Here is a 24413-nt window from a genome sequence, read left to right on the forward strand (position 1 = left end):
CTCAAAAACAATCAAATAAAAAAAATAGGCTTTATTTCTTATGAGAAAGAAGCTCAGCCAGCGATCTCAGAAAAGGGGCCTGAAGCAATAGCACCATGGGGAGGGGTTTCTCTTGCACCTGACCGATCCAGGTTGGATCCCTGGCATCCGATGTGATTCCTGAGCACGGCCAGGAGGGATTGCTGAGCGCAGAGCCAGGAGTAACCTCTAAGCACAGCCACATGTGATGTGATCCTCCCACCAAAAACAAAAACAAAAACACTTAAGATTTAAGAAGGGGCCGGAGAGATAGCATGGAGGTAAGGCGTTTGCCTTTCATGCAGGAGGTCATCGGTTCAAATCCCGGAGCCCCATATGGTCCCCCGTGCCTGCCAGGAGCAATTTCTGAGCCTGGAGCCAGGAATAACCCCTGAGCACTGCCGGGTGTGACCCAAAAACCACAAAAAAAAAAAAAAAAAAAAGAATCTCTTTTTAAAGTCCGTAGGAAGCATGGCTTGGGCAGAAGGAGAGAATTTAGGTGCTGGAGCCTCATCCTTTGGGCCTTATGGTCCTGCCCCATGCCAGCACATTGGCATCATCAGCAATATTACGGTAGACAGAACCTGGTTACCATTCCTCCCTGGACACTGAAGCTGTGCCCTGCCCAAGACTTCTGAGAACCTGGCCACCAGCACAGGAACAGAGTTTGTCAAGAGTGGACAGCAAGGAATGAGTTTTGCCTTGCATGTGGCCGACCAGGTTCAATCCCCGGCATCCCAGATGGTCCCCCAAGCCTGACAGGAGTGATTCCTGAGTGCAAAACCAGGAGTAACCTCTGAGTACTTCCGAGTGTGGTCTAAAAGGTAAAAAGTAAACGTGGAGCCTGGGACCTCTCTGCCTTGCCACAAACCCCAGCCCTGGGCCTGTGTCTACAGTTTGTGCTTCCATCAGTTCTGACCCAGAGAGCAATTTCCTCCTTAGCTCCTGGACGCCACGGCTGCTTCCGCCGGCAGAGGGCGCCCAGGCCCCGCTCTGGAGCCTAGGGTGCCACCTCCCCTCCGGCAGGAACTCTGCCAGGTGCCTGGGGTGGCTGAGCACTGGGTCTGGAGCCCGGACACTCCTTAGCTAGCAACCCTGACCCTGTGTAAGCTCCGCCCTGACTGCCCTGCAGCTGGCACTGGCCTTGGCACTTCCCAGGGGCAGTGTTCAGGGTGCTTCCCTCGCCTTCCTTCCTTCCCTCCCTGGAGAGCTGCAAGTGTTTCCGTTTTACAAATGTGGAAAGTGAGGCCAGAAAGGGAAACTCCCTTGCTGAGGCGCTGCCCCCTCTTGGGCGCGGGAGCTGCCTCCCCAGTGTGAGCATGTGCCCGCTTTAGCGCCTCTACCCTGGCACCTCTATTTATTTCTAACCTGGTGACAGGTGCCACTGTCAGACTTGTGTGTGAGTCATGAGGCTTAAGTTATTTTCAAATAAAGAATAAATATTGAGGGTATTATTCTCCTGCCTGCTTCAAACCTATGGCGTGCACGCCACACACACACACACACACACACACACACACACACACACACACACACACACACAAAATATGCCCCTGGCTTTGAGACCAAAGGCTCCAAAAGGCAGGGTTTAGGGATCTAGGGGAGTCAGCTCATGTTTTGCATGTGAGCCCCTCTATTTCATTCCTTGTCCCTGAGGCAAACGGGATTTGGTCAAAGAAAAAGATGGAGTAGGCAGACTGCTTTGCACATGGCCAACCAAAGTTCTATCTCTAACACCCCATATGGTCATCCAAGCCCCACCACTGACATCCGAGTGCAGAGCTAATTTTAAGTTTTAATTACTGCTGGGTGTGACCCAGAAACCCCAAAACAAACAGAACAAACCAGAATCAGAAGTCAAAGAGGAGGGCCGGAGAGATAGCATGGAAGTAGGGTGTTTGCCTCGCATGCAGAAGGACGGTGGTTCGAAATCCGGCATCCCATATGGTTCCCCAAGCCTGCCACGGGTGACTTCTGAACACAGAGCCAGGAATAAGCCCTGAGTCCTGCCGGGTGAGACCCAAAAACAAAAAAACAAAAATCAAAGAGGGGGCTGGAGAGATAGCACAGCAGTAGGGCATTTGGCTTCTGCGCAGCCAAAGAACCTGGGTTCTATTCCCAGCATCCCATATGGTCCCCCAAGCCTGCCAGGAGCAATTTCTGAGCGCAGAGCCAGGAGTAACCCCTGAGCGCCTCCGGATGTGGCCAAAAATAACAAAAATGAAAATCAAAGCCCTGTACTGTCACTTTCTCTGAGACCAACTGCTAGTCACACCAACTTGTGCTTGTGAATGCGTCAAGGAATGGGGAATCTTTGTGCTGGAGAGGCCCTCGCCTCTACACTGGGCTGGTGATGGGATGGGATCACTGCCTAAAGATGGGGCCAAGGGCTTCATTGTGCTAGAGAGGGGCAGGAGTGATAGGACAGTGGGGAGGGCATTTGCCTTGCACACAGTTGACCCAAGTTCAATCCCCAGCATCCCATATGGTCCCCCAGCACTGCTAGGAGTAATTCCTAAGTGCAGAGCCAGGAGTAACCCCTGAGCACCGCTGAGTGTGGCCCCAAAGCAAAAAACCTGAGTGCTAGAGATTGAGTAGAGAGACTGGTCTAGAGATGGGGGGGTCTAGAGATGGGGGCCCCCACTGAGGCATCCCAGAGCAGTAAGAGGTGAATGTGTGACCCGGTCCTCAAGGCTCAGATTTCATGTACCGCTTCATCAATGTTTAACTACTGAGCCACCAGTGGCTCCCAACAAGACTTTTGCGTTCCCGTGGGACTTGGTAGGAGCAAATGGAGTTGCTCTAAGTTCACCCAGTGATGGACAAGCCCTTGGCTCTTAGAAGCCATGCCTAAGATAAATGATTATACCAGGAAGGGTCATGTAGACCATAAGATCGCTTCTTTTTACAGGCAGTTTTTCTCATTTGGTTTTCCTTATTGTTTTTGGGTGCACCCAGTGATGCTCAGGGCTCAGGAACCACTCCTGGCACTGCTTAAGAGAGCATATGGGATGCTGGGGATCGAACCCAGGTTGGCGGCGTGTAAGGGAAACTGCAAGGGAAACCTGCTATACTATCCTTCAGCAGTTTTATCACTATTATTTGGGAGAGATAGGGCTAGAGAACAAACCCAAAGCAAAGCATCGGGTCCACCACGGAGTTTTATTATTTTTGGGTGTTGGGTCATACCCAGTGCTGCTCAGGGGTTACTCCTGGCTCTGCACTCAGAAATCACTCCTGGCAGGCTTGGGGGACTATATGGGATGTCAGGATTCGAACCACCATCCGTCCTAGATCAGTTGTGTGCAAGGCAAATGCCCTACCATTGTGCTCTCTCAGGCCCCTGCACCACAGTCTGAAATCATCCTGCTAAAGTCCTGGACAGATGGTACAGAGGAAAAACCCACCTTAGACCTAGCTTAGATCCCTCACACAGCGTATGGTCCCCCAAACACCATCATAGGTCACTCAGCATAAAAAGGCTAGGAATAGTCCCTGAGCACTTCTGAATGCTGGCTAACCCCTCTCCTCAAAAAAAAGTTCTTGAGGAGGGCCTGGAAGACATTTGACAACTCAAGGGCTGAAGCCCATGCCTGATGGTGCACCACCAGAGCCCCTGAGTACTAACAGATTTCCATACCCCAACCTCAAAATAAAAAACAAGTCAGGGATATATAGTTTGATGGCAAAACACTTGCCTCCCAAGTTTGAGGCCTGGATTCCATCCACTGCGACACTGAAAAAATTAGAATAAGACAACGGGGGCCCGGAGAGATAGCACAGCGGCGTTTGCCTTGCAAGCAGCCAATCCAGGACCAAAGGTGGTTGGTTCGAAGCCCAGTGTCCCATATGGTCCCCCGTGCCTGCCAGGAGCTATTTCTGAGCAGACAGCCAGGAGTAACGCCCCCTGAGCACCACCGGGTGTGGCCCAAAAACCAAAAAAAAAAAAAAAAAAAAAAAAAGAATAAGACAATGTGATCCATGAGGCCAGAGCAATAGTACCTAGCACACAACTGACCAAGGTTTGATCCCTGACATCCCCCATGGTCCCTGGAGTACTGCCAGGATTCCTGATCACAGAGCCAGATGTAATCCCTGAGCATGCCTGGCAGAGGCCCAAAAGCCTAAAATAAAAACAGAAAAAAGACCAAGGTCGAAGCCCAACTTTTTTTTTTTTTCTTGGTTTTTGGGTCACACCCAGCAGCTCTCAGGGGTTACTCCTGGCTATCTGCTCGGAAATAGCTCCTGAAAGGCATGGGGGACCATATGGGACGAAAGGATTCGAACCACTGTCCTGCATGAAAGGCCTTACCTCCATGCTATCTCTCCGGCCCCGAAGCCCAATTCTTAACTCAAGCCCCACACACAGTGGCATCTTTCTGGAAGTTTCCATCCACAGAGTGGATTTTCCAGGAAGTGACCCAGCCATGTCAAAACAGAGAAAGTGCCTGCATTGTGTTTTGCTCAAAACTTGCCAAGGACTGTCAGCAAATTCAGAACAGAACATTGGGCCTGGTTGGGGGTAACCAGAGCAGCAGGTGACAGGTACAAACGGATCTCTGAGTGCAGCCTCACCCACATGAGATACAGGTAATAGGAATCAGGGGTTTTTTCTCTTTTTTTTTTTTTTTTTTTTGGTTTTTGGGCCATACCCGGCGGTGCTCAGGGGTTACTCCTGGCTATCTGCTCAGAAATAGCTCCTGACAGGCACAGGGGACCATATGGGACACTGGGATTCGAACCAACCACCTTAGATCCTGGATCGGCTGCTTGCAAGGCAAACGCCACTGTGTTATCTCTCCAGGCCCTCTCCCCTTTTTATTTTAGTCAGAACAAGATGGAAATGAATTTGTAACCCCTGAATGATCACTGGCTTATTTATCTGATTTTTGTTTTGTGTTGTTTTGGATCATACCCAGCCAGCAATGCTCCAGGCTGAATCCTGGTTCACTCTGAATTTAGAAATTACTCCAAGGGCCAGAGAGATAGCACAGTGGTAAGGTCCCTCGCACAAATCTGACCCACAATGGATGGTGGTTCGAATCCCGGCATCCCATATGATCCCCCAAGCCTGCCAGGTGTGATTTCTGAGCGCAGAGCCAGGAGTAACCCGAGCACAACCGGGTGTAACCCAAAAAAAGAGGGAAGAAATTACTCCAGGCGGGGCCGAGTACCACCGGGTGTGCCCCCCCCCCCAAAAAAAAAAAAAGAAAATATAGCATATATCATTTTATGGTTTGCTTATTGCCATACCTCCTAATTCTGAGGGCTTACTCCTGGCTCTATGCCCAGGGCTCAGGGGACCATATGTGGTGCCAAGAATTGAACCCGGTCAGCTGTATAAAAAGCAAATACCTTCCCTGCTGCAGTTCCAACATTTACTGACCCAAGGGGTCGGTGAGGTGGTGCTAGAGGTAAGGTGTGTGCCTTGCAAGCACTAGCCAAGGAAGGACTGAGGTTCGATCCCCTGGCGTCCCATATGGTCCCCCCAAGCCAGGGGCAATTTCTGAGCGCTTATCCAGGGGTAACCCCTGAGCATCAAATGGGTGTGGCCAAAAAAAAAAAACAACCAACATTTACTGACCCCCAAGTGCATAGAAATTATTTTGGGCCCCACCCAGCAATGTTCAGCGCTTACTCCTGGCTTCTGCACTCAGAGACCACTCCTGGTGGTGCTCGGGGGACCATATGGGGTGCCGGGGATCAAACCACATGTAAGGCAAGAACTCAAGATCTGAGTTCTCCTCGCTCTGGTACAAGGTAGGGCCAGGCCAGTGATGGCACAGCTGGTGAGCAAGGCACTTGCCTTGTAGGCAGCCAATACTGCAGAGGGTCCCCTGAACACCATCAAGGTCGCTTTTGCACAAACACCAAAGCGCTGAACACTGCAGCCTGGAACTAGAGACCCAGCATTGCTCAAGGCCTAAATACCAGCTGTGCCATGGAGTGTGTCAGTCTGTCTCTCCGTGACATCACCTTCCAGTGGCATCACTGAGGACAATAAAAGTTGACCCAAGGGACTCGCTGCCCAATTCAGGATATTTGGGAATATCTTCAGATAAATGGGAACCAACTGGGGCTGGAGAGATGGCATGGAGGTAAGGCATTTGCCTTGCATGCATAAGGACGGTGGTTCAAATCCCAGCATCCCATAAGGGCCCCCAAGCCTGCCAGGAGCAATTTCTGAGCCTAAAGACAGGAGTGACCCCTGAGCGCTACCAGGTGTGACCTAAAAACCAAAAAAAAAAAAAAAAAAAAAATGGGGACCAACTGTAAAAAATGTTTTTGGGCCCACCCAGCGGCGTTCAGGAGTTACTCCAGGCTCTGCACTCAGAAATTACTTCTGGCAGGCTCAGGAGACCAGATGGGATTCTGGGGATCCAACCCGGGTCTCTCTAGCTCTGCCAAGTGCAAGGCAAACGCCCTACCACTGTGCTATTGCTCCAGCTCAACTGAAATTTTATTTTTGGTTTTTAGAGGTCAAACTGGACTATGCTCAGGGGTTACTTCTAGCTCTGTAATCAGGAACCACACGTGGCAGGCTTTGGGGACCCGAGATGCAAAGGATCAAACTTGGCCATGTGCAAGCCAAGTGCCCTCTCTACTGTATTATTCTGGCCCCGGCCAACCGGGGTTTGATCTTGGGCAACATGTAGTCCCCAAATCATAAAAAGTGACCCCAGAGTAACCTCAAATACCACTAGATACAGCTCCAAAATACTCCCCCAAAAAACTGCTCAAAAACTGGGCCATTGCGTCCCCATGGCCGCATACATTCTATCCCATTCCCGGGTACCCCACAATCGCACCATGAATATGGTTTGACTAATCGCTGGTGAGCTAAGATTTTATTCCAGTGAAACCCAATTCATCATGAAATTATTCATCTTTTTTCTATGTTGGGAGGCTCCCAACAATGTCCAGGGTAAACAGCAATCAACCCCATTAATTCTCAGCCAAACAGGGCCGTAAGGTTCAAAGTTGGGGCCCAACGCTGAGGCGGGACACCGGGGTCTCCACAAGTTAGCTACAGTTCGGGGTTGGGGAAGCAGGGAGTGGGAGGCCATGTGGGGACGGGGAAAAGACCAGGCATGACTTCTGCTTCTTTTAAGCTAGCTAGGTCTTGTGCTTAGTTTTTAGTCAAATTTGAGTTCACTGGCAATTCTGGAGCCTTGGACGCTAAAAGTTCTCATAAGTGAAAGCATCAATGGCCTGTCACCCCCAGTTTCCAGGAGTGATTTTCTTTGTTTCTCTTTTTTTTTTTTTTGGTTTTTTGTTTGTTTTTTTGTTTCTGTTGGGTTACACCCGGCGGTGCTCAGGGTTACTCCTGGCTCTGCACTCAGAAATCCCTCCTGGCAGGCTCTGGCACCAAGTATGTTTTTTGTGGGTGAGTCACACCCAACAGTGCTCAGGGGTCCCTAGGGGATGCTGGAGATGGAACCCAGGTAGGCCATGTCTGACCCCAGGAGTAATGTTTATGAGGAGGAAACAGAGGGACCTGGGGACAGGCTGGGACGGACAGACACACACAAGTCACCCAAAAAGCCACACAGGAGCCACGTCCCGCTCTCAAATTTCAAAGTCCTTGTGGTGCTCTGGACCCTGGAGCCAGGGGGCTCCATTAAGGTTGTTTCTAAGATGTGGACTGGGGCAGAGATGGGGTGCAGGGACACGTTCACCCACGTGCACATAAATAATCCCCAACCCACTGTGCTGTGGGAGTGGGGGCATCTGGGAGCCCCTCAGCTCCCAGGAGAGTGTGATGGCCACCTGGCTCCGTGTCTGCTCCAACTCTCTCTCCAGTGCTCCATCGGGGGCCCACCTTGGGCCTTACATGACTGACTCCTTCTCGAAGGTGGCTGCGTCCCCAGCCGGCCCAGGACAGTGTCTGAGGAGGGGGTTTCCCTCCTCGATACGAAGGGGCGGCAGAGGGGTCGCCTCGGTCTTCACATTGAGTAGTTCAGGCACGGAGCTCTGCTTCTCAGTGCGATCCACGTAGCTCTGGAGGAGCCCAGCCCCAAAGGCGTCCCCTTCCACGTTGAGGACAGTACAGGACCGATCCCTGTGGGCAGGGGGCAATGTGAGGAAGGGTGAGGACTTGCTCTGCCCCCCCCCCCACCGCTGCCTCCAACTGCCCTCCTCTCCACTACTCCATCCAACTAGCTCTCTGGCCCCACTTTTCATTTTTTTTAACTTTATTTATTGGTTGATTAATTGATTGGTTTTGGGGCCATACCCAGTGGTACTCAGGGGCTACTCCTGGCTCTGCACTCAGAAATTGCCCTTGGTAGGATGGAAGACCATATGGGATGCTGGGAATCGAACCGGGTCCCTCCTGAGTCGGCTGCATGCAAGGCAAACACCCTATCACTGTGCTATCTCTCCGGGCCCCCACTTTTCATTCTTGTCTCTTCTTTTGGGGTTACTCCTGAATTAGTGATCAGGGCTGACCTGGCTCTATGCTCAGGGCTGACAACTGACTGCTCAGCTGACTCTTGGCTCTGTGCTCACTACTGGTGATACTCAGGGACCCGTGGGTGCCAGGACTTCCTAGCAAACTCAGATTTCCCACATGCAAAGCCTGTGCTCCATCTGTAGAACAATTTCCCCCCACCCCCTGAGTCCCAGGCTTTGCATTTCTTTTTTTGTTTGTTTGTTTTTTGGGTCACACCTGGTGGCGCTCAGAGGTTACTCTTGGCTATGCGCTCAGAAATCACTCCTGACAGGCACGGGGGACCATATGGGATCGAACCGAGGTCTGCACCATGAAAGACAAACACCCTACCGCTGCACTATCGTTCCAGCCCAGGGCTTTACATTTCTGAGCATTTAATATTCGGAAGGAAGCAGGCCCTGTTTCTTCATGTGTGAGGCTTCTCATGTAGCAGGTTGCCTGGTGGAGATCTTTATAAGGAAGCATCTATTTTTCTTTTGTTCTTTCTAGGCCACACCTGGTGATGCTCAGGGCTCGCTCCTGGCTTTGTGCTCAGAGAACCATATGGGATCAAATCTAGGCCAGCCACATGCAAAGCAATCGCCCTACCTCTGTAGTATTGATTCAGACCCTTGTTTTTGGTTTTTGGGCCAGACCCAGAGGTGCCCTGGCAGGGTTCTGGGGACAATAAGTGGTGCCAGGGTGAATCTGGTTCAGCATCATGCCGGACAACCACTTTACTTTGCTGTATTATCTTCTCTGGCCCTGGGGGTGATTATTTGCCAATAAGAAAAAGGAACACACACACACACACACACACACACACACACACACAGGCTAACAAGCGCGTTCTATGTACACGCTCTGCCTGGGTGAAGTCCTGGGTTCCCTGCCCAGCCTCCAGCTTTGCAGGGTGAGGCCCCAGAACACCAGTAACAGATCGTGGTACCCTATTAACAACTTGGGTATGTTCATCATCCTTCTGGGGTTCCTCTAACCCCACAGGACCCCCTCCCCGCCTTCCCGTCCGCAGCCCCGCACTCACACCAGCCAGTCCACGGCCAGGATGAGGGAGATGTAGTGAACCGGCAGGTTGATGGCCTCGAGGATGATGGCCAGGGTGAGCACCCCTCCGGCCGGGATGCCCGCTGCGCCCACGCTGGAGGCTGTGGCGGTGACCCTGGGAGGGAGGGGGCAGCAGGTCAGGGAAGGGAGAGGCAGTGGCCCCCCTCTCGGGCTCGGGGCTCGCCCACCCACTCACAGGATGGTGATGATGCTCACGAAGTCCAGGGGCCGCTGGCTGAGCTGCGCGATGAAGACGGCGGCCACGCACTGGAAGAGGGCGGCGCCGTCCATGTTGACCGTGGCGCCGATGGGCAGGATGAAGCGGCTGATGTGCCTGGCCACCCGGTTCCGCTCCTCCACGCACCGCATCATCAGGGGCAGCGTGGCTGAGCTATGGGGCGCATGGGGCGGGGTCAGCCCGGGTCACGCCCACCGATCAGGCCACGCCCACCGCACAACCACCCTCTCTGCGGCCACGCCCACTGCTCAGACCTCACCCACTTCTAGGGCCACTCCCACTCCCCCAGGCCACACCCCTTTCTGTGACCACGCCCAGTGCTCAGCCCAGTCAGCTACATATTTGGCCACGCCTACCTGCCACCCAGGCTTCGGTCGCCTCTTTGACCACGCCCACTTTCCTGGACAAGGCACGCCCCCTCCTCACCCCACATAGTTCTTTAAGCCAGTCAAATTGAGCAGTGGGGGGGGGCGTGTTATATGCCAACTTTCGTGATACTAACGTTAATGGGTTCTGATAAACCACTGCCACCGGACCAGCCTCCCCACTTGGTTCTAAGTGTGCCCACTTTTAATCGGCCCCGCCCATGACCCAAGCCCTGCCCACAACCCCGTCCTTCCAAACCACCCCACTCCCACCTGTCCACCTCCAGGATGCACTCTGCTGCTCCCAGGTTCCCAGAAGGCCAAAGGCACTAAGGGCTCCCCAGAATGCGGAATGCAGGGAGACCAGGGACTTAGACTTAATCAAGCTGGGAGAGATCCCAAAGAATCCCTGGGCACCCCCAAATTTACATTGTCTAAGAACTCACTGATACAACCACCCACCATAGTGACAACCAGAAGGGAAGTCCCAGAGACTTGGGTTGGGGCACTTTGGAGGAACAGTCAGGTCCCCAGGGCCAGGGCCAGTGAGGAAGAAGAGGCCTTTTTTGTTTGTTTTGGGGCCACACCCAGCAATGCAATGTTTTACTCCTGGCGGTGCTCAGGTGCCAGGGATCAAACCTGGGTCGGCCATGTGTCCAAGGCCAACACCACCACCAGCCTCACTCTGCTGTGGCTCAAGTCCAGAAACCAGTCCTGATTTGGGGGGCAGGAAAGCAAGATCCTGGACCTCAGAGAAACTTCTGAAAGTCTGGCCTCACACCCAAGGCTTCCAAACAGAAAAACTCAGTGGGAAGGAGGACCGGGAAGTCCTTACACATCAGCTGCCCCGCATCCAGGCCCTGGAGGTCCCCAGTCAGTCATACCTGGAAGACGTCCCAAAGGCGGTGGCCAGCGCCGAGGAGATGCCCCAGAGGAAGCGATAGGGGTTCTGGCGCGTGAAGAAGAAGTAGATGAGGGGCAGCACGATCAGCCCGTGGATCGCGTGGCCGAGCAGGCAGCACAGGATGTACTTGCCCAGGTTGGCGAACAACACCCCCACATCCCCACTCTCCACGATCTTGCTGGACACCAGGAACAGGATGCCCACGGGGGCGTACCTAAAGATAGAGAGATGGCAGGCCGGGGCTCAGGCCAGAACCCAGCCCCTGTCCCCCCTCCCATCTTGTGTCCTCTCCAGGGTGCTCCTGCATTAGAAGTCCAAGGATGGAACCTAGGTCTAGGTCACACAAACACACCCCCCCCCCCCCAGAAGGCTAAGAAGCTATGGCCATTAGGAGTTGAGACATCACCCTTCCCAAAAAGGTGAGGGGCCAGAGCAATCACACAGCGGGAAGGATGTTTGCCTTGCACGTGGACGACCAGGGCTCGATCCCCCGCATCCCATATGCTCCCCCAAGCCTACCAGGGGGTAGTTTGTGAGCGCAGAGCCAGGAGTAATGCCCGAGCACCACCAGATATGGCCCAAAACAAAGAACAAACAAACAAACAAAAAAGAGGTGTTCGAGATCTTTCTCTTGTGGGTCTGCTGATCCGGTTAACCTAACTTCAACCCACAATTTTTTTTTTTTAATTTATGGGCCACATCCAGCCATGCTATGGGGTTACTCCTGACTCTGTGCTCAGAAAATACTCCTGGCAATGCTAAGGGGACCCAATGGGATGCCGGGGATTGAACACAGGTCAGCCATATGCCAGGCAAACACCTCCTCCCCACTGTGCTATCCCTCCGGCCCCTTCAATCCACAATTCTATCACTGCACTGTGTGTTGCAACTTAAAGGGGTATTAAGTGTGCAGGGTGGAGCAGGTAAATATTTATGAGGTGCCCAACCCTTGAACACCCCAGCAGCTTTCCAGAGCTGGGGACTGTCACGTTAAATACAAACCAATAATAGGTGCGTTAAACAGTGACCAGGAGGCCCCCAAAGCCACAGGAATGTTGGAGGCTGAAACATGAAGCCAAAGGACGGGGTTGAAAGCTCTGTGCAAAAAACGCACAAGGGAGCCTTGACCTGGGTTGGCTTCATCAACACCTTCCCTGGACAGACGCTCCCAGGGGAGAACAAAAAAAGGTGGGGATGGTCTGTGCACCCCCACCCACCCACCCAAGTTCTCTGCCGGGTGCCTCCCAAACCCCTCCTCTCCCTGGGTTCCAGAAGAAAAGCGCCATTTCCCAGTCAGCTGGGCTGTGTCACTTGGCCAGTGAGAGAGACCCATGTCCTCGCAGCTAAGGTGTGCCCCGAAGTTATACAAGCCAAATCCTGGGTAAATATTAGCCATTCATGCTGCCCGTCTACATGTTAGAGGCTGGCCCCTGTCCTGGGGACGTCTCACAAGTTAACTCATTGGCGCCTGGGGTCACAGGCCCCATTTCCCAGCTGGGGAAACTGAGGCACAGTAGGGCTAAGGAACCTAAGTCAGGCTGACCGTGTGTCAAGGCCAGCGCCCTCCCTGCTGTGCTAGTTCTCCAGTCCCAGGTAGAAGGGCATTTAGGAAATGCTGCCTGAGTTCAGCAGTGCAGATCTTAGGGGGGGTGGGGGGACAGAGCAGGCGGGGAAGAAAGGGTTGTTTTTTTTTTCCCTCCTGTTCTGGGCTCCTTATCAAAAACCAAGATGATAGTCATTGTGCCAAAGGGAAGGAGCGTAGTAGGAATGGTGCCAGGAACTTTGCAAGCACCTTACCAACATCCCCGCTAATCGGCTCACATACTGACAAACCTCTGAAGCAGGCGCTGTGGGCGTTGTTAATGGGGTGCTGGAGGCAGTGAGCTGCCAGGATTCAAACCCAGGGCCCCTCACACACACTAGGATGAGCTGAGTCCCTCCAGTCACCTCCCTGCCCCAACGGAGCCATCTCAGTCTTTCCTCCAGCCAAAGGCCAGTATCATCTCTAAGGCTAGGAGGTCAGACCTCAGAGGACTAGGGCATAAGCAAGTGCAAGACCCCAAGTTGGATCCCTGGTTAAATGTGATGGATGGAGATCTCTCGCCCCCGCCCCCATTCTGCACCAAAATTTGGCCTTCCTAACCCTCAGGACTGCTGGGCCAAGCACTGAATTCATAAGCCCACAGTCAGGTCAAGTATCATGGGGAAAGGGCCCCCTGGTAGAGAATGGGAAGCCCCCCATGAATAAATAAGTCACTAAGGCTAGGGCAGATATCAAGCGAAACAGCTGGGGCCCTTTTTACTGCCTTCCAGAAAGATCTAGAAAGTATCTGTAGGGCTGGAGCGACAGGACAGAAGGGAGGGAATTTGCCTACACGTGGCTATCATTGGTTCCCCATCTGGTCCCCCCAGCACCGCCAGGAGTGATCCCTGAATGCAGAGCCGGGAGTAAGCTCCGGTACCAACCACTTAGTGGGGGGAGGGGGAGAAGGAGGAGGAAAAGCAGGAGCAGGAAAAGGAGAAGAGAGGGACGATCGATAGCACAGCAGGGAGACCCAGATTCGATCCCAGCATACCATATGGTCCCCCAAGCTTTCCAGGAGTGATTTCCTTTTTTTTTGGGGGGGGGGGGTCACACCCGGCAGCGCTCAAGGGTTACTCTTGGCACTACGCTCAGAAATCGCTCCTGGCAGGCTTGGGGGACCATTTGGGATGCCGGGATTTGAACCAGCGACCTTCCGCATGCAAGGCAAACGCCTTACCTCCATGTTATCTCTCCAGCCCCAGGAGCGATTTCTGAATGCAGAGCCAGGAGTAACCCCTGAGCACCACCGGTGTGGCCCAAAAACAATAAAAATAAAAATAAAAAGAGGAGGAGGAGGAGGAGGAAGAAGAGGACGACGCTCAGGGGTTACTCCTGGCTCTGCGCTCAGGAAGTAGGACACTTGCTTTGCACAGTCAAACCATGTTCCATCCTTGGCACCTCAGATAGTCTGCCAAGCCCTGCCAGGTGTGACCCAACCCTGGCCCCCAGAAGAGAACTATCCACACACACTCGCCTCCACGCTCGAGGAGTCCTCCATTTACAGAGGCCCCAAGAGGGTCAGCCACGGGCCCAAAGACACACAACCACCTACCACATGATCCAGGAAACCAGCACCATGGTGGCATCATTGAAGGCGTTGAAGAAGCGGATGAGCAGCTCGCCCTCAGGGCCCACCTTCCGCAGGGCCACACCAAAGACGATGGCAAACACCACCAGGCCCAGGATATTCATGCCTTCCACCATTTCCCCCCTGGGCTCCTGTGGGCAAGAAGACAGAGGTGCACTGGAGGGAGGATGCTCAGGCCACCAGCACAATCCCTGACCAGACAGTGTCTTTCTTCCCAAGACATCCAGTGCAGATAAGGGATACGGTGGGAATGAGGGAGGGGGTGCAGGGATAGGAGTATAATGGGGGTGGGGAATGTGGGAGGAGGGGAGTGAAATCAAGGAGGGATTCCTGAAGGAAGGGGCTAAGAGAAGAAGGAAGCAGTGCTAGAGCATTAGTACAGCATGGAAGTATTTTATCATCTATGTGGCTGACCTGGGTCTGATTCCCGGCATCCCAGAGGGTCCCCGGGCACTGCCAAGAATAACTTTTGGGGCCAGAGAGAAAGCACAGTGTGCAGAGCATTTGCCTTGCATGCAGACAACTCAGGTTCGATCCCTGGCATTCCATATAGTCCCCCAAGCCTGCCAGGAATAATTTCTGAGCAGAGAGCCAGGAGTAACCTCTAAGTGCTGCTGGATGTGCCTCCCCCCGTCAAAGAAAAGGAAGGGGGAAAAAACAGCCTAAAGAAAGGGTGGGAGAAAGTTCTACAAAGAAAATGACACACTGGCCAAAGCAATTGTACAGGGAAGGGCGCTTGCTTTGCACACAGCCAACCTGGGTTCAATCCCCAGCATCCCATAAGCCTTATGACATAAGGTCTCCTGAGTCTGCCAGGACTGATTCCTGAGCACAGAGCCAAGAGTAAGTCCCAAGCACAGTCAGGTGTGGCCCAAAAATAAAAGCAAACCAATAAAAAGAAACTGGGTGAAGCTGCCAAGTTTCCTGTCTTCCCGGCTGTACTACTTTTAAGTTTGAATCAAATTGGAGAACAAATGGCATATAAAAGCGGGGTGGCGGTACCGGAGAGATAGCATGGAGGTAAGGTGTTTGCCTTGCATGCAGAGAAACGGTGGTTCGAATCCTGGCATCCTATATAGTCCCCTGAGCCTGCCAGGAGCAATTTCTGAGCGTAGAGCCAGGAGTGACCCCTAAGTACTACCAGGTGTGACCCAAAAACCAAGAAAAAAGGCAGGGTGGCAGGGAGGGAGCAAGCGTGGGAGGACAAAATGGGAAAACTTAAGGGGCAGGAGGAGGTTCCAATCCCCTCTGCACTTACCTTCAGGGTTCCATTGGCTTTCTGGGGTACATAATAGGTCGAGTACTGCAGAGAGATGGGGAGACATGTTAGTTCCACCAAAGTTTCATCACAGCCTCTGCACACCCCGCTGATAATGGACTAACACCCCCTTCTCCAGAAGCCTGAGCTGAGGCTCAGAGAACTCCTGACACTGGCTTAGGTCACACAGCAAAATCAGCAGCTAAAGTGTGGGGCCGGAGCGAGAGCATGGTGAAGAGGGCTGTTGCCTTGCAGGTGGCTGATGCCGGTTTGATTCCCACAAACCTACAGGGTCCCCTGGGCACTGCCAGGACTGATTTCTGAGTACAGTCAGGAGTAACCCCTGAGCATTGCTGGATACAAGGAAGGACGGTAGGAAGGAGATAAGGAAAGAGGAAGGGAAGGAGGGAGGGAGGGAGATAGGAAGGAAGGAAGGAAGGAAGGAAGGAAGGAAGGAAGGAAGGAAGGAAGGAAGGAAGGAAGGAAGGAAGGAAGGAAGGAAGAATGCTGGTAGGAAGGGTTTAAGGGAATACAAGGGGAAGTGGGGGTGCTAGGAACCCAACTGTTTTGTGAGGTTTTTCCAGGGACTGCCCGGAAAGAGGCTCCATGCTCTAAGCAGCAGAACCCTTCCTGTCCCCCCTGCACCCTTGAGGACTCCCCAGGACTCACTGTCTGGAAAGTCGCGGACACCAGGTTGGAAGGGAAGATATTTCTGCAGATAAACATAGGAGGGTGGTTAGACAAGATAGAGTGGGGGGGGGGGGTGCGGATTCTGTCCCCAGAAACACATTCCAAGGACCAGACAGAGGAGCACACTGAGGAAGTTGTTTGCCTTGCACGAATCCCACATGGCCCCCACAAGCCCTACCAGAAATGACCCCTGAATGCAGAGCCAGGAGTAACCCCTGAGTATCCCCGGCCCCCCAAACAAAAACAAACAACCCTTCCACACAAGAAGGGAGCCCCTGGGGCCGGGAAGGTGGCGCTAGAGGTAAGGTGTCTGCCTTGCAAGCACTAGCGTAGACGGACCAGACCGTGGTTCGATCCCCCGGTGTCCCATATGGTCCCTCCAAGCCAGGGGCGATTTCTGAGCTCATAGCCAGGATTAACCCCTGAGCGTCAAACGGGTGTGGCCCAAAAACCAAAAAAAAAAAAAAAAAAAAAAAAATTAAAAAAAAAAATTAAAAAAAAAAAAAAAATAAGGGAGCCCCTTAGTTTGGGGGAGGGGTTTCTAAGGGATGGTGATTTGGGGGTGACCGTTCCTGACCCAGCCAGCTAGGCGGGTCCAGACTAGGTTCTGCCCTTATAACAAACTCAATCCTCTGAGGCTCTTGCATCAGCCACTTCCTTCTATGTGCAGGGGGCCCAAAGGGTTTCAGCACAAAGGGTGACCTGGATGGCTGCGAGGTGTCACATCACTTGTACCCACGCCACTCCCACAGGACCCTTTCTGCCCCCAGTCTGCACCTTATCAAGAGGAAATGAGTTGCCTGGGGGGTGATGTTGCAGAAGGTGGGGCACAGAAGGACAGGCAGACAAACAGACAGCTGCAATAGGAAGAGCTCACCTACAACTCCCCACACCCCTTTTTCTGTTTGTTTTTGAGACACACCTGCAGTGTTCAGGGGTTACTCCTGGCTCTGCACTCAGAAATCACTCCTGGCAGGCTTGGGGACCATATGGGATGCCGGGATTCCAACCACTGGGAGGGGGGAACCTTTTGGGATGCTGGGAATCAAACCCAGGTCCATCCTGGGTCGGCCACGTGCAAGGCAAACACCCTACCGTTATGCTATCTCTCCGGGCCCCCCACACTCCATTTTAGAGAAAAGGAAACTGAGGCACAGAGCTCGGACAAAACCTGCATGAGGAGGAGGTGGCAGAGTGGGAGGTTTTGAGCCCAGCCAGCCCTCACTCACTGGCCTCCCCAGGGGTCCCTCTATGTTCATGGCTGTGTGGTGCCAGTCTCAGGTTAGGGGGTTCAAGGGGCCCTGGGCAGGAGTTTGGGCCTCACCGGATGTGGCACTATGATTGAGGGTACAGGGAGCAACCTGTTGCACTAGTTTCTTTTTCTTTTTTGGTTTTTGGGTCACATCCTGCGGCACTCGGGATTACTTCCGGCTCTGCGCTCAGAAATCGCTCCTGGTTGGCTTGGGGACCATATGGGATGCCGGGATTCGAACCACTGTTCATCCTTGGATCAGCTGTGTGCAAGGCAAAAACTCTATCGCTGTGCTATCTCTCCGGCCCTGCTGCGCTAGTTTCTGGTGGGCTTGTGCACGTGTGTGAGCCCAACAGATGGTGCCAGGCCCCCATGGTGCCCCCTGAGCGCTTCGGCACTAAAGGCTCAGCGTGTACTGTGACAGCTGGAATCTTAGATTGGGTGGCTTCGGGGCCCCACAGAGGCTGTGGCATGCAGAGAGTCTGAATCTGCCTGCCAGCAGTGCCAGGCAGGGTCCCCCCCACCAAGCCCAAACACTAAATGATCACTAAATGACTTCTGTGTGGCTGAGTGGTTTCAGCTGAATGTCAGGGGCGGGCCAAGCGTGGGCTGTTTACTCTGCATGTGGGGTTCGCAGCACACAGTTGGCCTGGGCCTGGGTGTGCCCACTCTGCCACCCAAGGATTGGGGAGGCCCCTGGCTAATCTCCACCAGCCAGGAGGTGCCACCCCCTGCTACTCTGGGGCTACCAGGGGCCTGCTGGAGACTAACCCCTTTCAGTCTGTAGGGATGCCCCAAGGAATGAGAACCCCAGTTCTATGACTCATCATTCCCCCCATTAACAGGAGACACTGAGTCAGCAGAAGCTTCAAAGGAAAAGATCACGGGGGGGGGGGGGGGGGGCCCTATCACTTACCCTCCCATAAAGTGGGTTGAGTGGCTAAAAGAAATGAGGGTGAGAGTCCTGGAGAAGCAGAGAAAATTGCACGTGGAGGCCAACCAGGGTTCGCCATAGGGTCCTCCCCAGCCTGCCAGGAGTAATTTCTAAGCACAGAGCCAGGAGTAACCCCTGAGAGCAGCCACGGGGTATAGCCCCAAATCCTCCCAACTCAAAAATAAAAATAAATAGAATCGGGCCCAGAGACATAGCACAACAGCGTTTGCCTTGCAAGCAGCCGATCCAGGACCTAAGGTGGTTGGTTCGAATCCCGGTGTCCCATATGGTCCCCCGTGCCTGCCAGGAGCTATTTCTGAGCAGACAGCCAGGAGTAACCCCTGAGCACCGCCGGGTGTGGCCCAAAAACCAAAAAAAAAAAAAAAAATAGAATCTGCCCCCTTTCTAACGGGTCACGTCAGGGTAGCTGTGTGTCATGCGCATGTGCAAGTGTTGGGGGACTCTCTGTGGCGCGAAAGAAACTGGGGTGAAGAACCCACAGAGGTGGCCACTTAACCAGAAGCATGGGCCGGGCCAGAGGGGCCAGAGGAGGCAGGCAGGCAGGCATGGGTGCATGTAGGTGGGGTCTAGGAGAGAGCCCAGTGGTGGTCCGCACTCCCCGTTCTGATCCTCCAGGGGTACCCAAGCCCCTCTCCAGAGCCCTTAGGCACTCCTCTCTTCCCCAAGTAGACTGTCTCTTGTGCCCCCCCAAAGTAGAGAGGCTTCTCCCTCCCTAACCAGGCCCTTCCCTGGTGCTGGAGGGGTAAGGAGAAAGTGGAATCCCCTCTACTCAGCCCTCCAGCCCGGATCCACGTGGCCAGGGTCCCCCAGATCTCCTCCCTCCCCCTTCCTGCCCTCCCTCGAAGTGGGCCAAGGCGGGCTCTGACCTCACAAGATCCAGGAACGAATCGGCCACCTCCTTGTCGGGGAGTTCGGGCCCCTGGGCCTCGGCCGAGACGTTGGTGGCCTGGTAGGAGGCTCCGGGCCGCAGGACCAGCGCCAGGCCCACGCCGAGCGCCGATGCCAGCAGGGTGGTGAGCAGGAAGAAGAGCAGTGCCCAGGCGCCCAGGCGGCCCAGGGCGCCGGGGTCCAGGCTGGCGGCGCCACCCACCAGGCTGCACACCACGAGGGGCAGGATGATCATCTTGAGCAGCCGCAGCAGCAGCTCGCCGGGGAAGCCGAAGGCCACGCGGGTGGCGGGGTCCAGGGCCTCCCCGCCGCGGACCTTGAGGACCACCAGGCCCAGCGCCACGCCCGCGATCACCGCGACCACCGTGAGCAGCACCAGCAGGTTGGCGCGCAGGCAGCGGCGCACGCGGTCGCCCCTGGCCGTCGTCGCCTCCTCGGGCTCCGTCACCACCACCGTGGAGACCCCGTTGGCGGTGGGCTCGGCCTTGGGGCCGCCCCGAGGGGGGTCAGCCGTCATGATGGGAGGAGGCAGGGGGCACTAGAGGCGCGCCCCGATGGGGTGCAAATCCCGGGCGCCTGCGAGGTGGCAGCTCTCCCTCCTCCTGGAGGCCTGGCCCACCTTCCCCGCCCCGGGCCCAGCCCCTTCGAACGATCCGATCGGGGCGAGCAGTTGAGCAAGCGGGCGCGGGGGCTGGAACCTGGCCGCTGTGACTTCACGGCGGCAGGGTCCGAGAGGTCGGGCGAGGCTGGGACGGCGGCTCCCCGCGATCGAGGCTCCCCTGGGGGGCTTCTGGCCTTGCCACCGCCGGGAGGCAGATGCAGAAGCGTCCCAGGCGGGAATCTGCGGGGGGGGATCCTGGGCTTCCTTCCCCGCAAGGCTGGAGGCGGCGTCCACGCGGCAGGTCTGCAGGCGGTGGCTCAGATCCCGGACGCCCGGATCCGGGAGGCGGGAACCCAGCGATCGGGGAGTCCCGGGCTTCGGCAGGCAGAGCGGGATGGATGGAAGGGGGTCCGGGGAGACCCTGGCTAGCTTTCCTGGAAGAGGAGCGTCGATCAGGCTCCCGCCAAGGGGAGATCCAGCCGCCTGGGGGGGTGCAGGGAGGCCGGCGGCCCGGGGACCCCCGGAATTAGCGGTGCTCGGAGCGGGAGGACCTGTCCCGAGGGCGCACCAAGTGGCTCTAAGCCCGCTGGGCGGAAGTTGCTGGATATAGACTCGCATGGCCGGCGGTGAGGGGCGTGGCCTGGCAAGAATCTGAGCGCCGATTGGCCATCGAGTTCCAGGGCCCGCCCAAAGGGGCGTGGCTAAGGCCGGCGGGGGTCTCGGAATGGACAGGAGAACAATGGCCACGCCCACGGCGGGGACGCTGTTATGGGAAGGGGAAACCCGACGGCGCTAGTTTCCAGCGCCGAGGAAACTGATTGGGGCGACGGGCTGAGCGCCAAAATTGGGGGTTCGCAGGGGCGGAGGGGCGGTCTCGAGAAAACGTAGGTGTTTCGTCGGCGACTCGTTGTCCTGGAACTTCCACCCCACCCCTGAGTTCGGGGTTTTAGTGGCCACCCCAAACTTCCAGGTGAAGTTCTAGAACTTTCGGGGGATGTGCAGATGAGACACGTTCATCCTCCTGACGAGTCAGCTGTAAAATGAGCTTTTTGGTTTTTAGTAAATTTGGGGTTTTTTGTGGGTTTTCTTTCATAGGGGAGGGGGACACACCTGGAGATGTTCAGGGGTTACTCCTGGCTCTGTGCTCAGGGATCACTCCTGGTGGGACCATAGGAGGTGCCAGGGATCATACATCCAGGTTGCCCTTATACAAGGCCAACACCCTACCTGTTCATACTAACACTCTGGCTGTTGAACTTCAACGGTATTAAAACAACATCACCTGAGTGGCTAAAGAGAAAAGGGGGAAAGACCCAAAGGGTCGTATGTAGGAGACTCGGGTTCCATTTCAAGCCTGCTTGACCCAGTTCTTCTTACTGTAAGTAACTCCATGCACCACCAACCATGACCTCCCCACAGCAAAGCAAACTTATGCAAGAGAAGCTCTTTGCTAGAATTCCAGTGGGAAATCAAGGCACTGCATTGTAGTGTACCTGAGACCTACCCATTTTGGGGAGGGGTCTTGGGAACTGAATAGTAGGTGTAACCTTACCTGCAAAACCCTCCCATTCCTGGGAGGGGTCTTGGAAAAGATAAATAAGGCTGGAACCGAGGGAATTCGGCCCCCTTTTGGCCGTTTCCTTTGGCCCTGAAGATGGCTAAAGTGAGTTAAGACGCAGGGCTAGCCTAGAATGGCTGAATGCTTAAAAGGTTATGAGTAGGCCACACACATGTGGTGAATAGGGCATGAATAAAGTTGTTGCTTCCTGACGCCTGCCTGTGAGTGAGTGATTTCGCGTTTCACCTGGGCCTGAAACTCGCCGGTTCATGGGGTTGCTGAGCCACGTGGCCTGGGATGGCAAAAAGAAATCCATTGCCATCCACCGCCATCCAGCCCCATCGTTAATTATTTCATGCTACACTGCATGTCCAGAGGAGTTGGAGAGGACAGATGGGCCACTGTGGGGAAATGACCCTTCTCAGGAGATTTCAGTGGCCAGAAAGAGTCATGGGGACAGGAAGGGAAGTCACTGGAGAAGCAGGGAAGAGATGCGAAAGCCCAGGACAGAATCGGTGAGAGCTCAAAGTGCTCAATACAGACTTTTTTTATGCTTAATTTTGTTTTGGGGCCAGACCCAGAAGTGCAGCAGTGCTCAGAGGTACTCCTGGCTCAGAGCTCAGAAATTATTCCTGGAAGTCGAGGATGCCGGGGATTGAACCCTGGCAAACTATATCTGCTGTACTATTGCTCCATCCCCCTCAACAACCTTATGTGCAGTGTGTCTAGGTTTATTCACCAGCACCTTATGCTGCTTCCCCAAGCATAGAACTGTCAGTAGTAATCCCTGAGTGCCACCAGGTATGACCCCAAACCTCTCCCCCCCAAAAAAAATCAGAGCCCCAGGCATCCTCAGGTAGGAAGTCCATTCAGACTTTGTATCATCTCTGTGAACCTGAGCTCCTTTCTCCCTGATTTGAAAGCAGAGAAGTTGGTTGTGGTCCAAACTCATGATCTGACCAGCTGGGGATTTGATCTCAAATTTCTTTTTTCAAGGGGTGACCACACCCATCCTTGCACAGAGGTTACTCCTGGTTCTACAGTTAGGAATCACTCCTGGTGGGGCCAGAGAGATAGCATGGGGGTAGGGCGTTTGCCTTGCATGCAGCAGGACGGTGGTTCAAATCCGGTCATCCCATATGGTCCCTCGAGCCTACCAGGAGCAATTTTGACCAGAGATAGCACAGTGGTAGTGCATTTGCCTTGCATGCAGCTGATCCAGGACGGATGGTGGTTCGAATCCCGGCATCCCATATGGTCCCCTGAGCCTGCCAAGAGCGAATTCTGAGCACAGAGCCAGGAGTAATCCCTGAGTACCACTGGGTGTGACCCAAAAACCAGAGAGAAAGAGAGAGAGATTGACAAAGTCCGGAGTTGAGCAGAGTGTGACACATTCCAAAGCACAGGTTTAACTCTTGTCACCATGGGTTTAACCTTTGTTAAATACAAACCGAGTGACTTGTCTATTTAGTAATTTATTTCTAAAGTTATTCTGGAAACTGTGTCCCTGGAAGAGTGTGATAAGGCCAATGGAACTCAGGGGGAAAGGGCAGCTTTCAGTAACACCAAGTGGTCAATACATGGTGCTAACCCTTGACCAGAGCCAATGATCTAGTGGTGCAGACCCCAGTATAGTCAAAAATCCACAGGAAAAAGAATCTCAAATCTTGAGGCTGGAGCAATAACACAGCGGTAGGGTGTTTGCTAGTAGTTAGGTCAGATGAGGCTTGAGGATTGAATTTGTGGCTTTGAACATGCCAAGCATGTGTTATCCAGACCTCTAACTATCTCCTTGGTTCCCACATAATTTTACTCTACCTAAAGAACTATTATCAGGGGCTGGAGTGATAGCACAGTGGTAGGGTGTTTGCCTTGCACAGGGCAGACCCAGACAGACCCAAGTTCGACCCCCAGCATCCCATATGGTCCCCTGAGCCTGCCAGGAGCGATTTCTGAGTGCAGATCAGGTATGGCCCAAAAAACAAAAAATGAGATAAAAATATGTGACTCTAATCACTCTTTTCTTTTTGGGGAGGGCATTGGGGTCACATCCAGTAGTGTTCAGTGGTTCCTCCTAGCTCTGCAGTCAGGAACTATTCTTTATATGGTATGTGGGATTGAATCTGTGTTATGCAAAGGAACTGCTCTCCCCACTGTACTATTGCTCTGACTCATAACTACAGTCATTCTCTTATTCCAAGTGACTTATGTGTATGAGAAGAGTGGTGGCAGCTTTGAAAGGAGTTTGACCACTTTCCTCTCAGCCCACTCCTCACCCAGGGAAGAGCTTGGAAGAGCCAGAACTGAGAAAGTCTGCCACAAGGACCCGCATGGCATGGACACTTGTCTCTCCTCAGCTCCACTAGGCAGCCATCAGATTGTGCCTGAGTGCCACTTGATCTATACGGTGTGAAAATTAATTCCCTCCACCATTTTCTCAATTTCTTGGGCAATTGTGAAATACAAATGGGAGCGTGAAATTGCTCTTTGTGAATTTGCTCTAAGAGGGAACTTAGCCCAAGCATCTTTCCAGGTTCTTTCTACAGCCAATCCCTTTTCCCCTCCCGAAAAGAATGCCAGGGGACCGATGTGAAGTAAAACAGTTTCATGTAGGAATTCTGCGGAGGGAGAGAGAAAATTAATGCATTTGAGAGATAACACGGGCTTCTCTGAACACCGGGAACTCTGCAATGGCTTTTGGGATGAGCTTCTATGTGGATATTCTTCAGAATGTCTTGATCTAGAGTGTTCTATGTAGACATCAGAGTTAATCAGGGTTTGGGCACAGAGGAAGCATTGAACTTTTGCTTTGGTGTATGTATGTGTGTGTGTGTGTGTGTGTGTGTGTGTGTGTGTGTGTGTGTGTGTATTTGGGAGGGTCACACCCAGAGATGCTCAGGGGTTTACTCCTAGCTCTGCACTCAGAAATTGTTCCTGGTATGCTCAGGAGATTATATGGGATGTCAGGAAGGCAAACACCCTACCGTTGTGCTATCTCTGTGGTCCCATGTTTT

General features: G+C 53.8%; 1 protein-coding gene across 1 annotated transcript; it reads right to left on the reverse strand.

The window, feature by feature from the left end:
• Positions 1–7816: 7816 nt before the first annotated feature.
• Positions 7817–19996, reverse strand: SLC1A5 (solute carrier family 1 member 5). The gene is made up of 8 exons (XM_049787276.1): positions 19219–19996; positions 16125–16167; positions 15456–15500; positions 14162–14328; positions 11005–11238; positions 9714–9908; positions 9498–9632; positions 7817–8080 (listed from the first exon to the last, which is right to left on the reverse strand). Exons 1-8 carry the CDS (start codon positions 19755–19757, stop codon positions 7849–7851), a joined length of 1590 nt encoding a protein of 529 aa, XP_049643233.1. The 5' UTR covers positions 19758–19996; the 3' UTR covers positions 7817–7848.
• Positions 19997–24413: the final 4417 nt, after the last annotated feature.

The sequence above is a fragment of the Suncus etruscus genome, chromosome 14 (genome assembly GCF_024139225.1).
Source record: "Suncus etruscus isolate mSunEtr1 chromosome 14, mSunEtr1.pri.cur, whole genome shotgun sequence".
Taxonomy (NCBI): Eukaryota; Metazoa; Chordata; class Mammalia; order Eulipotyphla; family Soricidae; genus Suncus; species Suncus etruscus.

What these genes read in the sequence shown, in the direction of transcription:
- SLC1A5 (XM_049787276.1), bottom strand. Translation starts at nt 19,757, where the DNA reads ATGACGGCTGACCCCCCTCGGGGCGGCCCCAAGGCCGAGCCCACCGCC. An exon ending in TGTCCGCGACTTTCCAGACA is followed by an intron (nt 15,501 to 16,124) that starts GTGAGTCCTGGG and finishes ATCTCTCTGCAG; the next exon opens with TACTCGACCTATTATGTACC. An exon ending in GCCTTTGGGACGTCTTCCAG is followed by an intron (nt 9,909 to 11,004) that starts GTATGACTGACT and finishes TGCGCCCCATAG; the next exon opens with CTCAGCCACGCTGCCCCTGA.